At 39.9% G+C, this 15,583-nt stretch overlaps 1 protein-coding gene across 19 annotated transcripts in view; it reads left to right on the top strand.

Moving 5' to 3' along the window:
- LOC5570105 (serine/threonine-protein kinase Doa) overlaps positions 1–15,583 on the top strand; it is a 369,353-nt gene that overhangs the window by 332,462 nt on the left and 21,308 nt on the right. Inside the window, exons 1-3 of one of the 19 annotated variants that reach the window (XM_021837652.1) lie at positions 9,909–10,422; positions 11,191–11,401; positions 11,475–12,893. The exons of the other annotated variants lie outside the window; for them this stretch is intronic. Coding sequence (XP_021693344.1) covers positions 10,229–10,422; positions 11,191–11,401; positions 11,475–12,893 — 1,824 coding nt within the window. The 5' untranslated portion in view covers positions 9,909–10,228. Of the gene's footprint in view, positions 1–9,908; positions 10,423–11,190; positions 11,402–11,474; positions 12,894–15,583 lie in introns of those variants that run through there. 19 annotated transcript variants of the gene reach the window in all.

Genomic DNA, 15,583 nt, shown 5'->3' with positions numbered 1-15,583 from the left:
TTCTCTGAATGGTAAAGAGGACGAGCTGTTTAATTTTCTTACTGTTAATAACGTGCATATAGCAGTTATTACCGAAACGTATTTAAAACCTGGATCTAAACTCAAAAGAGATCCTAACTTTTTTGTTTATCGTAATGATCGACTTGATGGGGCATGTGGGGGAGTTGCAATCATCATTCATAGGCGTATAAAACATCAACTGTTTTCATCATTTGAAACTAAAGTTTTTGAAACTTTAGGTGTTTCTGTTGAAACACAGTTTGGTAAATATACTTTCATAGCTGCCTATTTGCCTTTTCAATGCTCTGGGCAGCAAGTTAATTTGCTCCAAACTGACTTGCGTAAATTGACTCGCAATAAGTCAAAATTTTTTGTCATTGGTGACTTTAATGCCAAACATCGGTCATGGAATAATTCTCAAAGTAATTCCAACGGCAGAATTTTATTTGATGAGTGCTCTTCAGGATATTTCTCAATTCAATACCCTGATAGCCCCACATGTTTTTCCTCTTCTAGAAATCCATCTACGATTGATTTGGTCTTAACCGACTCTAGTCATCTTTGTAGCCAAATGATTACTCATGCTGATTTTGATTCTGATCATGTCCCTGTTACATTTCAAATATCCCAAGAAGCGATTCTCAATCCTATCAGCTCCACTTTCAATTATTTACGAGCCGACTGGAATATATATAAAACGTATGTTGACTTCAATCTTGATGTTAACATTTCTTTAGAAACTAAACTTGATATTGACAATGCTCTTGAAACTTTAACAAATTCCATTGTTGAAGCCCGGAGCATTGCAATTCCAAAATGTGAAATAAAATTTGAATCCGTGATTATAGACGATGATCTTAAACTCTTGATCCGTCTTAAAAACGTGAGGAGAAGGCAATTTCAACGCACTCGCGATCCTGTTATGAAAATTATATGGCAGGATTTGCAGAAAGAAATCAAGAAACGTTTTGCTCAATTAAGAAACAAAAATTTTGAAAATAAAATTTCTCAATTGGACCCTGGCTCTAAGCCCTTTTGGAAACTATCTAAAATCTTGAAAAAACCTCAGAAGCCAATACCGGCATTGAAAGAGGAAAACAAATTATTACTAACTAATTGCGAAAAAGCTCAAAAACTTGCTATGCAGTTTGAAAGTGCGCACAATTTTAATTTAGGACTTACTAGTCCAATTGAAAATGAAGTTACTCAGGAGTTCGAAAATATTCTCAATCAAGAGAACGTTTTCGAAAATGCCTGGGAGACTGATTTGGAAGAAGTGAGAACTATTATTAAAAAATTCAAAAACATGAAAGCTCCTGGCGATGATGGAATTTTCTACATCCTCATCAAGAAACTTCCAGAAAGTAGCTTATCATTTTTAGTTGATATATTTAACAAATGTTTTCAATTAGCATATTTTCCTGACAAATGGAAAAATGCTAAGGTTGTTCCAATTTTAAAACCAGACAAAAATCCTGCAGAAGCTTCTAGCTATCGTCCAATCAGTTTGCTTTCCTCCATCAGTAAACTTTTTGAAAAGGTTATTTTGAACAGAATGATGGCCCACATCAACGAAAATTCAATTTTTGCCAATGAACAGTTCGGATTCCGCCATGGACATTCGACCACTCATCAACTTTTACGTGTAACAAATTTGATCCGTTCCAACAAATCTGAAGGCTATTCTACTGGTCTTGCTCTTCTAGACATAGAAAAAGCATTCGACAGTGTTTGGCATGAAGGTTTGATTGTAAAATTAAAAAACTTTAATTTTCCAACATACATTGTTAGAATAATTCAAAGTTATCTGTCAAATCGTACACTTCAGGTTAATTATCAGAACTCAAGATCTGAAAGACTTCCTGTAAGAGCTGGTGTTCCTCAAGGCAGCATTTTGGGACCAATATTATACAATATTTTCACATCTGACTTACCTGAGCTACCTCAGGGATGTCAAAAATCTTTGTTTGCGGATGACACAGGCCTCTCCGCCAAAGGACGAAGCCTGCGTGTTATCTGTAGTCGATTGCAAAAAAGTTTGGATATTTTTTCTTCATACTTGCAAAAATGGAAGATTTCTCCTAATGCTTCCAAAACTCAACTAATAATATTCCCACATAAACCAAAAGCTCTTTATTTGAAACCTTCAAGTAGACATGTTGTCACGATGAGAGGGGTTCCAATAAATTGGTCAGATGAAGTTAAGTATCTAGGGCTCATGCTAGATAAGAATTTAACTTTCAAAAATCACATTGAGGGCATTCAAGCCAAATGTAATAAATATGTAAAATGTCTCTATCCCCTTATTAATAGAAAATCAAAACTTTGTCTTAAGAACAAGCTGTTGATATTCAAACAAATTTTCAGGCCAGCCATGTTGTATGCTGTACCAATATGGACTAGCTGTTGTAATACCAGGAAGAAAGCTCTGCAGAGAATTCAAAATAAAATTTTGAAAATGATTCTGAGGCTTCCTCCCTGGTATAGTACTAATGAGTTACATAGAATATCCAATGTTGAAACATTGGAACAAATGTCAAATACAATCATTAATAATTTCAGGCAAAAATCGTTACAATCTTCTATTGCCACGATTAATGCGTTATATGTTTAGGTTAAGTTAGGTTAAGTATATTAAAAACTTTTTTTTTTTCTCTTATAAGCAGGTGAAATCAACTCACCTGTAAAAAAAACTGAACTGCTACGGCAAATGAAATGTAATATGTTGTTAACAAAATGTTAATTAAATCTTAAATTTGTTTTACCAAATTAGGATGATAGTGTTGTCAAATAACACAGAACACCTAGATATAAGAAATGAATGTAATGTTTGGAATGATACTAATAAAGAAATTAAAAAAAAAAAAAAAAAAAAAAAAAAAAAAAAAACGAAATGATTTGTTGTTTGTTGTACCGAAATGGTTTTACAGACTCAAAAAATCTTGTATTGTATCCCAGGCAGTGTTGTAAGCAATCTCAGTAGTCGAAACGTTTTCGTTGACATTCGACAGCCTTCGTCTTCAGCATTCACAATCCGAGCGGTAAATCGAACGTACGAAAGAAAAATGTCAACTGAATGCAGCTAACAACGATGACGTTGCCAGAAAACGGTACCTTTTTACTTTTACTATATGTGTGTCACATTCGACATAACAAGCAAGATTAAAGTATTTTAGTTGTTTAGGATCGGACATTTCAAAAATTCATGTAAAATTTATGATTTACGAAAATGTGCTGTGTGTGACAGGTAGTGGATGAGTGTAGACATATCAATCGACTGCTGATCATGGAAATAAGACGTAAGGTCAAAATGTTTACCGATGTATGCACTGCTGTATAATTCTAGGGTTTCGTTTTGAAAAGTTTCCAACATTTATTCCAAAAATGTATCTAGAAATCTGCAAAAACTACTTCAGGAACCAGAAGTTCCTTTGGAGACTTGCAGGAGTTCATCAGGTATTTTGAAAGTATTTCATCAGAAACTTACCTTATCACTGGAAGAAATATAGGTGAAATCACTTGAGAAAATCGTCTGGAATAATTCCTGGCTGAAATCATAACGAGAAGCTGAACTAAAATTTGGGCGAAATCCAAGCACGATGGATTGGAAATAGACTAGACGACTAGACTAGAGAAATTTCTGGTACAATCTGGACTCTCCTGAATCAATCCTTTCTGCTACAGTATTTCCTGTGGAGGTATTTTGGTTTGAATTCTCGGAGAGATCCTAAACAACAATGTTGATGGAATCCCTTGGAAAAGGAAATGGAAGTCGATGAGAAGTTTCAATAAGAATTTTTGTAAGAATCCTTAAGATTTTTTGTAATAATACTTAGAAAAAATACTCATTGAATTCTTGAAGGTAATAATCCTTAACTATAAACATGTTGATCACTGTAAAGCTTTTAGAGTGTTAATGGTTCCTTTTTCCAGGTTCCTGTTGGATATTTTGTTTAGTACCTGAGAGGATTCTAACCCATTACCCCGAATGGCATTACCCCGAATGACATCACCCCGAATGTCATCACCTCGATTTCCATATTTCCGAACGACACACTACCCCGAATGACATTACACCGAATCACAATATCACGGGGCAATGTCATTCAAGGTATTTGTACATTCGGGGAAATAGCATTTGGGGTAATGGAATTCGGAGTAATGGTACATTCGGTGTAGTGGCATTTGGTGCGATGACATTCGAGGTAATAAGGTAGAATCCCTGAGAGAGGGTCGACAACTGCCAAAATTGTCTGACTTCGCCTTATTTAACTGACTTTGTCCAAGGAAGCGTATATTTTTGAGCTGAAATATTAGAAAAAAAAAACTTGATGAATCTACTTTGGACCTGATGACTAGGGAAAGTGTACCAGTCATATCTATAGTGGTTCCCTATTTGGCCATATGTGTTTTCTAGAAAACTTTCACATTTTAAATATTTTTGAATGTTTTAAAACCAAAATTCATTTGATATTAAACAACTAAAACACAAAGAATGATTGAAGATTTGAAAATAATTAAATTATCACATATGTCGAAATAGGGAACCATTATGTCCATAACTGGTACACCTACCCTATTACGATAAAATTGCTTACATCAGGTGCTCCAGTCTTCAAAATAGTATCTTTAGAGATCTTAGAGCTCAGCCGATTTGCGTTTGCAAAATACTTCATTAAGAAGTTTCTGAAGAAATCTTGTGAGCCACATCTAAGAAAAATCTTGAAGAAAAAGGTTTTTTCCAGAAGAAAACCTGCAAAAATGGAAAGAAGAGGTTTTGTATATTAAATATAGGGATAACCTTACATTTTCTGTATATGGAAACAAGTAATACAGATTTTATGTTAAGTAGGTTTTTTTTTGGTGCAGCAAGTGGTACATCTGAAGTAGTTCTTAACGCTAGTTGAAATAATTGCATGAAGGGCAACACACATATTGAATCAATGCCGCTAGAAACTCATTGAAACCAAATAATAAGAGTATACTTCAAAGAAAATATTTTACTTACGTTCTACGCATATTTGTCTCTTGATTGATAAGCGACCATGATCGTGGGGTAAGTAGTTGTAGGAGAGCATTTTGAGTACGACGGAATTCGACATATGTACACTTCTCTATAAGTTCTATTGCAGATCTCGTCTACTTATTTAAATCAAAGAAGTATTGCCGAACGAAATTCTTAGTGAAATCTTCCCAAGTAACCACTAGCACGCTAATTCGCCTTCTTGGCCTTATAAGGCTATTATACTGCTATTATAGGGCATGTAAGCTGTATAATAGCACTATATTGGCACGCAGTGCGAATTGTAGTGCTATTTGGTTATTTGGATTCACTAAGCGTCTCATCAGCTTCCCTGTTGATTCTTAGCTAAACTCTTGGTAAACGTTCAAAACTTCTGGTGAGATTTTTGGCGCATGTCTTGACTTCTGAAGTGATCTTTGATCGATATGTTGCTATATTACTCTTTTAAATTCGTTGATGTTTTTTTTTTGCAAAATCTTTATCGTATTCTTTGAAAGTTAATTTTCAGATTTTTGATAAAATTTCTGGTATAGCTTTCAATATATTTAGGTAGATCTGGTGCATTTTGTGGAGATCATTCTCGTTCAACCAGTGTATCGATTTCTTCAGAGATCTTTGTTCAGCGATGACGATCGTCAACGATTCAAAACGAATCGGTATCGATCGCTATCGACAATCGCTGACTGGTTGATCGGGTTTGTCCCAATTACTAATGAAATCCAGGACGGTAACTTGGCAAGATTTTAGGTTTCGGTGTTCTAACTTTATACAGATTTCTCAGCATATTATTTAGAGGAACCGTAGTAGGAATCTTTTGCTGAACTTGAACGTGGCGCCTTATAAAAACCATAGATTTTTAGAAACATATGTGATTTATAGTGGAATAAAAATTTGATGAAAATGTGCAAGTTCGACCCCCTTAATGATTAAGTGATTTAAATATTTTGTCAAGCAATTTTCACTGGGAATCCTTCCGCGACGGATTCCTCAGAACATGCTCCAGACATTTCTCATTCCTGGGATTATAATAATCAATCCTCAATGAACTGCCACTGATTCCTCAAGTCATTCCAAGGATTTACACGGATTTTTACAAGTTATGTCTAGAGCTAGGGGCGGGACAGCCTACTGATCTTGAGCTAGATCATGAGCAACTCGACTCGTTCATCGTCTAGTGTTTTTCATAGCAACCGTAAGTGTTGAGTTGTTTGTTTGACGGGATAAAGTTTTCGTACCGTGTCGAACGCAGCCAAAAATCCTCATCAGATGTCTTTTGCTGATTGTAACTTGTTAATTCAGGGTTATTATCGAATTGAATTAGCAATGATTCTGTAACAGTGGCATTAAAACATTGCCACTAATTCACTGTATGCACTTTCATGGCACTGTGGCGTTGAAAAACTAGTCGTACAAAAATGCATGGACTGAATTAGTTTTAACAATGATAGAGAAGTGCCGCAGGTATTTTCCAATCAGCTGTATTGTACTGTACTGTATCTCATTGGGTATATTCGTCGGCTTGGAGGAACCTTCGAACAATTAATTGATTTAAGAAAGGTTTACATTTAATTTAGTACTGAGAAGCATTATAGTTAGTTCCTTATACGAAGGTAATATGTTCCAAGACTCGAATAAAAGTGAAATTGAGCAGCAATATCATTTATTACTAATATATTCCATTTCTTTGTAAAGTCCCAATACATATGGGATGTTCATAAGCTAACAATGCAGAACAAAATCTTTAGGACTAGTCGCATTCTGGGGAATGCAAACTGAAAATCAACAAGCAGCCAGGCTGCTGTCAAACTAAATTTTTCGTAAAAATGATCATAGTATACCATGAAATGTATGAATGAATTCCACCAGAAGCTTCTCTATGTCCTCTCAGAAAATGACAAGACAAGACTTTTGAAGAATAGCAACATTGTTGAAAAACTCCCAAAAATAGTTACCATCGATTTTAAGAACTGTTGAATGTTTTTCGTAATTTTCTTCGGTAATTTTGCTAAAAATTACTTCGAAAAATTCCTCATGAAAGTCTTAAAATAACTTCACTAGTAACAGTTTAAAACGTTAGATCTTTTTGTTATACTGAAGTTTAGATCTTAGATCATGAAATTTTTGCTCCCCTATGCTTAAACGATGTCAATTATGATGAAAATGATCCTCCCAAAATGAAGTGATTCGGAAGAAATTTGGTTGTGCACACGCTATTTGAAGTTCATATGGATATATGAATTACTATGGAAAAGGCAAACCTTTTGTGTTCAGTCCTCTAACTGCTCGTCATAATAATCTATGGAAAAGTGAACACACTCATCTCATATGAAAACTTCCCAGCTACAACTTTGTCGAAGACCACATTTCGATGGGACGTACGGATAATTTGTTATTATTGATAGCTAAGTCTAAGTCATGCTGAGATGATCATTCAATTACTTTCAGAGCAACACTGCTTTTTTGCTGTAGAACATAGTAGCATGGATTCCTACTTTGATCTATTGATCCCGCCAGGAGCACCACTGTTGCCTGCCGAACAGTTGGTGAAGCATGCTACATGCAGACCAACTTTATGATGATGAATAACAATTTATCTTTTATTTATCTTTATTTATTATGACGAAGAGATAGAGGGCTGAACACAAAAGATTGACGTTTTCCATAGTAATCTCCATATAAACTTCAAATGGTGTGTGCACAGTCAAATTTATCTCGAATTACTTCAAACTTTGGGAAGATGCCATTTACCATAATTAAAATCGTTTAAGTATAGGGGAGCAAACATTTCAAAATTTCCATCACTCTATTTGGTTTATGGACAAAAGGTCGAAAGAGAGAAGGTCGATAGGGCAAAAGGTCGAAAGACAAAAGGTCGAAAGGACAAAAGGTCGAGAACGATTTGCTTGGTGGGAAATTTTTCCTTCTTTGAAAATATATTTTCGACCTTTTGTCCCTCCTTTTTTATTCTTCGACGTTTTATCCTTTCGACCTTTTGTCTTTCGACCTTCTGTCCTTTCGACCTTTTGTCTTTCGACCTTTTGTCATAGATTCACTCTATTGACCATGCTTCGAAACCATTTTCTTATATCTAGACTGATTCAATTCATATGAGTAATTTATCATGAAGATTGTAGAACATTTGTAGCATTATTCACAAGATAATTACAATAAATTGGAAAAGATCCACGAGCGATGTAAATTTGATAATTCACAGATTAAGTCTATGGTAGATTACTTGTAAATTGTCGTGTCGGTGAATGAGGGGTGAGATCTTTAACGTCTTCCTGGTGGAAATTGGAAAACAAAAACTTACTAAAGGACAAAATGGAAAACAAAAACTTATTAAAGGGTATTAACCGTATTGAAAAAAAAAACAACAATAATAAACCAAAAAGTTTTCTATGTTGTAACGTCACGAAATCTGGATGCTGCAACGTTCTGAATTTCGCTGGGATACTGTTCAGGATTCCATTGAGATTCACGTTCAGCATACTATTGGGAATCGTGTTAACAATTCCATTAAGAATTACGTTCAGAATTTGTTGAAAATAGGCTATTCCGTTGGGAATTTTTCTCATAATTCCGTCGAGAATCATGTTTAGTATACCAAAGAATCTTTCACGGAGATTCCGAAGAATCTCTTCGGGAGATTTTTTTTCTTTATATTTTAAAGAATCTTCTGGAGATTCTGAAGAATCTTTCCTGGAGATTTCGAAGAATATCTTCTGGAGATTTCGCTGATCTCGTCTAGAGTTTCTGACGAATCTCTTTTGGATTGGAAAATGGCTTGAAATTCTCTAAGACGTTTTAGTGGATGTAGCAAAAAACAACAAATGGCTTTGTTCCGATAGAACATTAATCTTTAGAGCTCTACTAATCTGTATAATTGATTTAAGAAATGCTTTTTTGGCCTGTACATTTAAAGGACGAGCTCCGAGATCTTAGATATTACCTCGAAGTGGTTGTGTATCCCATGTGAAAGTACATGATTATTAGAAGCTCTACTGATCTGCAGGATTAATTGGGTACTATTTCGAGAAGAAGGTACTTTTACTGCATACTGTAAAAGGAACGAACGCTTGAAGACCATAAATGTATTAATAATTTGATGTGCAAATCTGAAAGTAGTTCCCATTTGTTACTCATGCTTTCCTTACTTTTCGCCCAAGCGGCATCAACTAGGGCATCAATATATGCTATGAGAGCTAGAAATCCGACTTTTTTCAGAACCATAAAACAGCAGTTACAGTTATCCAATCATAAACCGATCTTCTAACGTCGAAACGAACCCAATTTATCACATTTCCAAGTCTCATTTTCACTCACCTCACTTCCGTCTGTGGGAGTTCAATTTCGCTTCCGACAGCCGAAAGTAATAACCGCAAAAACAATCTTCATTACATCCCAGCCAGCCAGCCAACCCAAAGCTGCTAGCCCAGAACAATGTATAATTCCCAACAGTTCTGTCCAACAACCACCCGCGCCGCGCCGTTCGGTCTTTCCCCTTTCGGAAAAGAATACCGATCTGTGATTGTTGCGCCTATATTTGCGTTCTCACTTCTTTGTTCCCCTCTCTTCCGCCGCACTTCGCCTTCCGCGCCCAAGAAGCGCTTCTTCCCTACAGTGTTATAAGTAGTTGATTTGTTTGGATCTGGCTTTGCGCCTTGGTCCCCAGCTTCTGGTCTACGTAGACAATGCCGGCGACGAAAACGACGAAGACGAAGGGAGAGCAACTACGAGAGTGAGAAAATGTTTCTACATTTAAATTTAATCGCAGAAAATTTTCCACCCCGGCTACTCCTTGCCCTTCGTCGAAGTCGTCTTCTCTGGTCCCATCGCCTTCGCCGCCGAAAATACGAATCATGTGTTTACTCCCGTTCTACAGTGATACACGCAACTCCGTCCTGTTCCGTCCAAACGGCAATAAATTTGCATTAGAGAAGCCAATAAAAAGTGCGTGCAGCGCAGTGAACTCCAAAGGCGCGCGCGCTCTCTGCTAGACTCAGCTGTTTTACCCAGCCTACTGTGATAAAGAAGAAAAGAAGCGATCAGTGGCGCGCGATCAATCAGCATCGGTGCAGCGCGATCGCCGACCCCCCTGCAAGATCTTTATGAAGAAGCGCGGCGTACAACCGCAAGCCGCCTACTTGAACCGCGATCCCCGCGTGTGTTTGTGTGGTGTTCTTCGTGAGTGACACAACAACAATGGCTACGTCAACGTCCGATCTTTCGGCGGGTGCAACTGCAACTGCGACTACGGCTGGCACGAGTCGACGCAGATACGTCCGCAGCAATACGGCCAGTGTAACGCAGCTGCTGTCCGACAGTTGCAACAGTATCCTTCAGCGGTTCCGTCGCAATCCCAGCGAGAAGCTCGACAAACGACCATCGCAGTATCGGTACGGTTCCCTATGGTCATCTTCTGGGATAGTTAGGGGTGGAGTTCATGGAGTTTGAAGCGATTGAGTGATTCGAAGCGGAAGACTACGGCGAGGTTCGTTAACGCAGTGGGACGATTCCGGGAAACAGCTTACGACGACGAAAAGTTGGATAACCTCGACGAGCGTGTGTGTATGTCCAAATGCGCGACAAAGTGTAAAATCTAATTTTGGCAACTGAACCAACCGAACTTTTCGCCACGGTGACACAGTTTTCTACACAATCAATCAAGTGACGTTGCAGCAAAGAAGAAGCGATAATGCGAGGTGTCAATCACGGTGCGCGCGCGATCGGTAACGGAACTAAGCAAGCGATGCGTTTTAGCTAATCGATCCGGCTAATGAGGTGAAATGTTTCTTCCATTTGAAACTTTTCAATTGATAGCACGGTTTTGTTTACAAACCATGGCTTGCTTCGCGTACGGATGTGCATTCGGCGCTATTCTTAGCTTGATCTTTCTGTTTGCATGCGCGGCGCAGAAGGCCAAAGCAAACGCAAACAATTGCGCGACCAACTACCGCAGTGCTGCTAGTGGTGGCTCGCATTTGTTTACCCATGTATGTTTGCTCTTCCTGTCTGGCAGACACACAGAACCGTTGAACGAAAGTACAGTCGACTGACCTGCAATGAACCTCGCCGCTGACCTCGTTCCGTTTCACTCAATCGGGCTCTCGTAGAGACTTGACTTCACTTCATGCTTCCTCTCCACTCCCCATTCTCGCATTTAGCTTCAACGAGCTCAGCACGTCTGCGTCCAGCAGCGCAATATTCGCCCGCGATCGCCAGAGTTCATCGACCGTCACGTCCGACTATGGCAGCCTCGGGTCTTCCAGTGATTCGGTCCATCGACCGTCGTACTCCGGCTTCAACAGTACTATGAGCTCGTACTACAAGCCCCTGTTCCGCACCTTCGGTAAACGATTCGATTCGTCACCCAAAGTAAGCTTCCACCCTCTTAAACCCCCCATAAAAAGTCGATCACCCCTTATACTGATCTTCGTCTAACTCCTAGCGTGATACCACAGAGGACAAGGATAAAACTCCAACCGTGGCCTCTACGCGCACTCCCGTCCCTGCCAGTCGCCACAAACCGACATCTTCATCCACCGGAGAAACTGCCAGTTCCACAATCACCCGACTCGAGTCCAAGTACTGCGACATCCTCGATCGAGTCCACCGACGCAAGGAGAAAGACAAAGACGACAAGGAAAAGACACTGGAACCCGAGCGGACCCCAACCAACTTCGGTTCCACCCGGGGATTCAACGCCCTGTCCAAGAGTGCCACCACGGCAAACGTCGGCTGTAGAACCACCGACTCCTACGCTTCTTCCACCTCCCACAAAGAACGAACTCCGTACCGGCTGGCAACGCAGCGAAATCGAAACAAGTTCCTCGAATCCCTCGAAATGGATTACTACAAAAAGCGAGCGGAGCTCAGCTTAGCTCACTCGAGCAAACCATCTTCCTCCACCGCCGGCGACAGTCTGCTCTACGAGCGCAACGGCCGTGAACTCAGCAATTCGTCCAAGTATGTCCTCAAACCCCGCAGCAAAGACAGCGGCTACTACGAAAGCAAACCGCTCTCCCTGGCCTCCAGCTCGACCAGCTCCGCCATTGGCAAGGAAAACATCTACAAGTCCAAATACGATCCGGACGAACTGCTATCCGAGCTCAACAGCAGTTCGATACTCAGCGGAGCTACCAGCAAAACACGCCGGCAGATCAAGCCCTACAAGCGCAGCGACACCACCGGCATCAACTTCCTACAGCACTCGGCTGCCGCCCTTCCGTCCGAGTCAGACCGAAAAAAAGAAAACCGTCGCAGCGGACACTTCCCGCACGTGCAGCGTTCGACAACTCAGGGCTTCTTCGACGCCGATCAAATCTCCAGCGATAGCGATAGCGACAGCGACGATGACGACGAAGCCACTCCTCCGACCAACGATCCGCTGCAGATCGAGCGTAACCACAAGCGCAAACAGATCGAGAGCATCCTGCAGAAATACGCTCCGATCGAAGAGAAGAAGCACAAAGACCGCGCGAAGGCGATCACTACGGTGAATCCTATGGCCAGCGAAGTGTCGCCCAATACGGCTCTGCATCGGATCAAGTCGCCGAGCACGCACCAGCGGTTGAACAGCTCCAGGTTCGAGATGCCCAGCGCCAGTGGAACGAGCGGACGGTATCACCACTACGGAAGCATCGTGGCCAGCGGAGGGTCGTCCGGAGGTCTGCAGAAGTCCTACACCGTGTCCAACGTGTCGTCGCACCTGAATGGGAACAGTTTGTACAACGGTAGTGGTTCCATTATGCCAATTCATACGGGTTACAAGCAGCAGCATCTGCTGCAGCAACAGCAACAGCTGCAGCATCAGCTGTTGATGCGCAGCTCAAGGTCGTCCCGAATTCCCAAAGCACTGACCACATTTGTAAGGTTTTCCTTTTGAGGAGGATGCATTCGTTTTGACTGTTTATTTGCTTGCGTGTGTGAGTTCGCTAATAACACTAAAGAAGTCCGGCGTTTTTTATCAGTTTCAATTCTAGAGATCGTTGACATTCGATTAGAGAGTCCGTCAGGACTCCGCTAAGAATCCCTTCAGGACTTGCGTTGCGGTCTCATCAATGGGGATTACGTTGGAATTCCTATAGAAATCAGATCAGAATTCCGTTGGGAATCCCGTTCTGGATTCCGTTGCTTATCCCGAAACGGACTCCGGTAAGATTTAAGAATCCCGTTCAGGATCACGGTGGGTTTTCCGTACAGAATTTTCGCTGTAAACCCCGTAGGGATTCTTCTGGTTTTCCAGAAGAGAGATTCTATAGAATACCTTCTGGAGATCCCAAAAAAAAAACTCCGATGAAGATCCTGGAAAAAAATTTGCCGACATCTCATAGAATCTCTTGTAAGGATTCTTAATCTTCGGGAAAATTTTAAAAATCTCTTGAAGATTTCTGGAGATTCGGAAGAATCTCTTCTGGAGGTTCGGAAGAATCTCTTCTGGAGATTCGGAAGAATCTCTTCTGGAGGTTTCTGGAGATTCGGAAGTATCCCTTCTGGAGATTTGGAAAAATCTCTTCCGGGGATTCGGAAGAATCTCTTCTGGAGATTCGGAAAATCTCTTCTGGAGGTTTCTGGAGATTCGGAAGTATCCCTTCTGGAGATTCGGAAGTATCCCTTCTGGAGATTCGGAAAAATCTCTTCTGGGGATTCGGAAGAATCTCTTCTGGAGATTTGAAAGAATCTCTTCTGGAAATTCGAAAGAATCTCTTCTGGAGATTCGAAATAATCTCTTCTGGAGATTCGGAAGAATCTCTTCTGGAAATTCGGAAGAATCTCTTCTGGAGATTCGGAAGAATCTCTTCTGGAGATTCGGAAGAATCTCTTCTGGAGATTCGGAAGAATCTCTTCTGGAGATTTGGAAGAATCTCTCCTGGAGATTCGGAAGAATCTCTCCTGGAGATTCGGAAGAATCTCTCCTGGAGATTCGGAAGAATCTCTTCTGGAGATTCGGAAGAATCTCTTCTGGAGATTTGGAAGAATCTCTTCTGTAGATTCAGAAGAATCTCTTCTGGAGGTTCGGAAGAATCTCTTGTGGAGATTCGGAAGAATCTCTTCTGGAGATTCGGATGAATCTCCTCTGGAGATTCGGATGAATCTCTTCTGGAGATTAGGAAAAATCTCTTCTGGAGATTCGGATGAATCTCTTCTGGAGATTCGGAAGAATCTCTTCTGGAGATTCGGATGAATCTCTTCTGGAGATTAGGAAAAATCTCTTCTGGAGATTCGGATGAATCTCTTCTGGAGTTTCAGAAAAATCTCTTCTGGAGATTCAGAACAATCTCTTCTGGAGATTCAGAACAATCTCTTCTGGAGATTCAGAACAATCTCTTCTGGAGATTCAGAACAATCTCTTCTGGAGATTCAGAACAATCTCTTCTGGAGATTGAGAACAATCTCTTCTGGAGATTCAAAACAATCTCTTCTGGAGATTCAGAACAATCTCTTCTGGAGATTCAGTACAATCTCTTCTGGAGATTCAGAAGAATCTCTATGAAGATCTAGATGAATCTCTTCTAAAGCTTCAGAAGAATCTCTCCTGGAGATTCGGAAGAATCTCTCCTGGAGATTCGGAACAATCAGAACAATCTCTTCTGGAGATTCAGAAAAATCTCTTCTGGAGATTCGGATGAATCTCTTCTGGAGATTCGAAAAAAAATCTTCTGGAAATTCAAAAGAATCTCTTCTGGAGATTCAGGAAAATTGCTTAGGGAGATTTTGAAAAAAAAAAATCTCTGGAGATTCAGAAGAATCTCTTTTGGATATTTCGAAGAATCTCTTCTAGAGATCCAGAAGAATCTTTTCTTGAGATTCAGAAGAATCTTTTTTTTAAGATTCAGAAGAATCTCTTCTAAAGATTTAGAAGAATTTCTTCTGGGAATTCCAAATAATCTCTTCTGGAAATTCAAGGAATCGCTTCTGGAAGTTCAAATAATCTCTTCTGGAGGTTCAGAGAATCTCTTCTGGAAATTTAGAAGAATCTTTTCTGGAGATTCTGAAGAAACTCGTTTGCAGCTACGGAAGAATCTCTTCTGGAGATTCGGAAGAATCTCTTCTGGAGATCGGAAGAATCTCTTCTGGAGATTCGGAAGAATCTGAAGATTCAGAAGAAACTCTTCTGGAGATTCAGAAAATCTCTTCTGGAGATTCAGAGAATCTCTTCTGGAGATTAAAAAGAATCTCTTATGAAGATCCAGAGGAATCCTCTTGTGAAAATTCATCAAAATCACTTCTGAAGAATCAGAAGAACCTCTTCTAGAGATTCAGAATAATATCTCCTAGAGATTCAGAAGAATCTCTGAAGATTCAGAAGAATCTCTCCTGGAGATTCAGAAAAATCTCTCCTAGAGATTCAAAAGAATCTCTCCTAGAGATTCAGAAGAATCTCTCCTGGAGATTCAGAAGAATCTCTCCTGGAGATTCAGAAGAATCTCTCCTGGAGATTCAGAAGAATCTCTCCTGGAGATTCAGAAGAATCTCTCCTGAAGATTCAGACAAATCTTTCCATGAGATTCAGAAGAATCTCTTCTGGTGATAAAGAAGAATCTCTTCTGGAGATTC

The sequence above is a fragment of the Aedes aegypti genome, chromosome 1 (genome assembly GCF_002204515.2).
Source record: "Aedes aegypti strain LVP_AGWG chromosome 1, AaegL5.0 Primary Assembly, whole genome shotgun sequence".
In the NCBI taxonomy this organism is placed as follows: Eukaryota; Metazoa; Arthropoda; class Insecta; order Diptera; family Culicidae; genus Aedes; species Aedes aegypti.
This window is presented reverse-complemented; position numbering and strand designations above follow the sequence as displayed.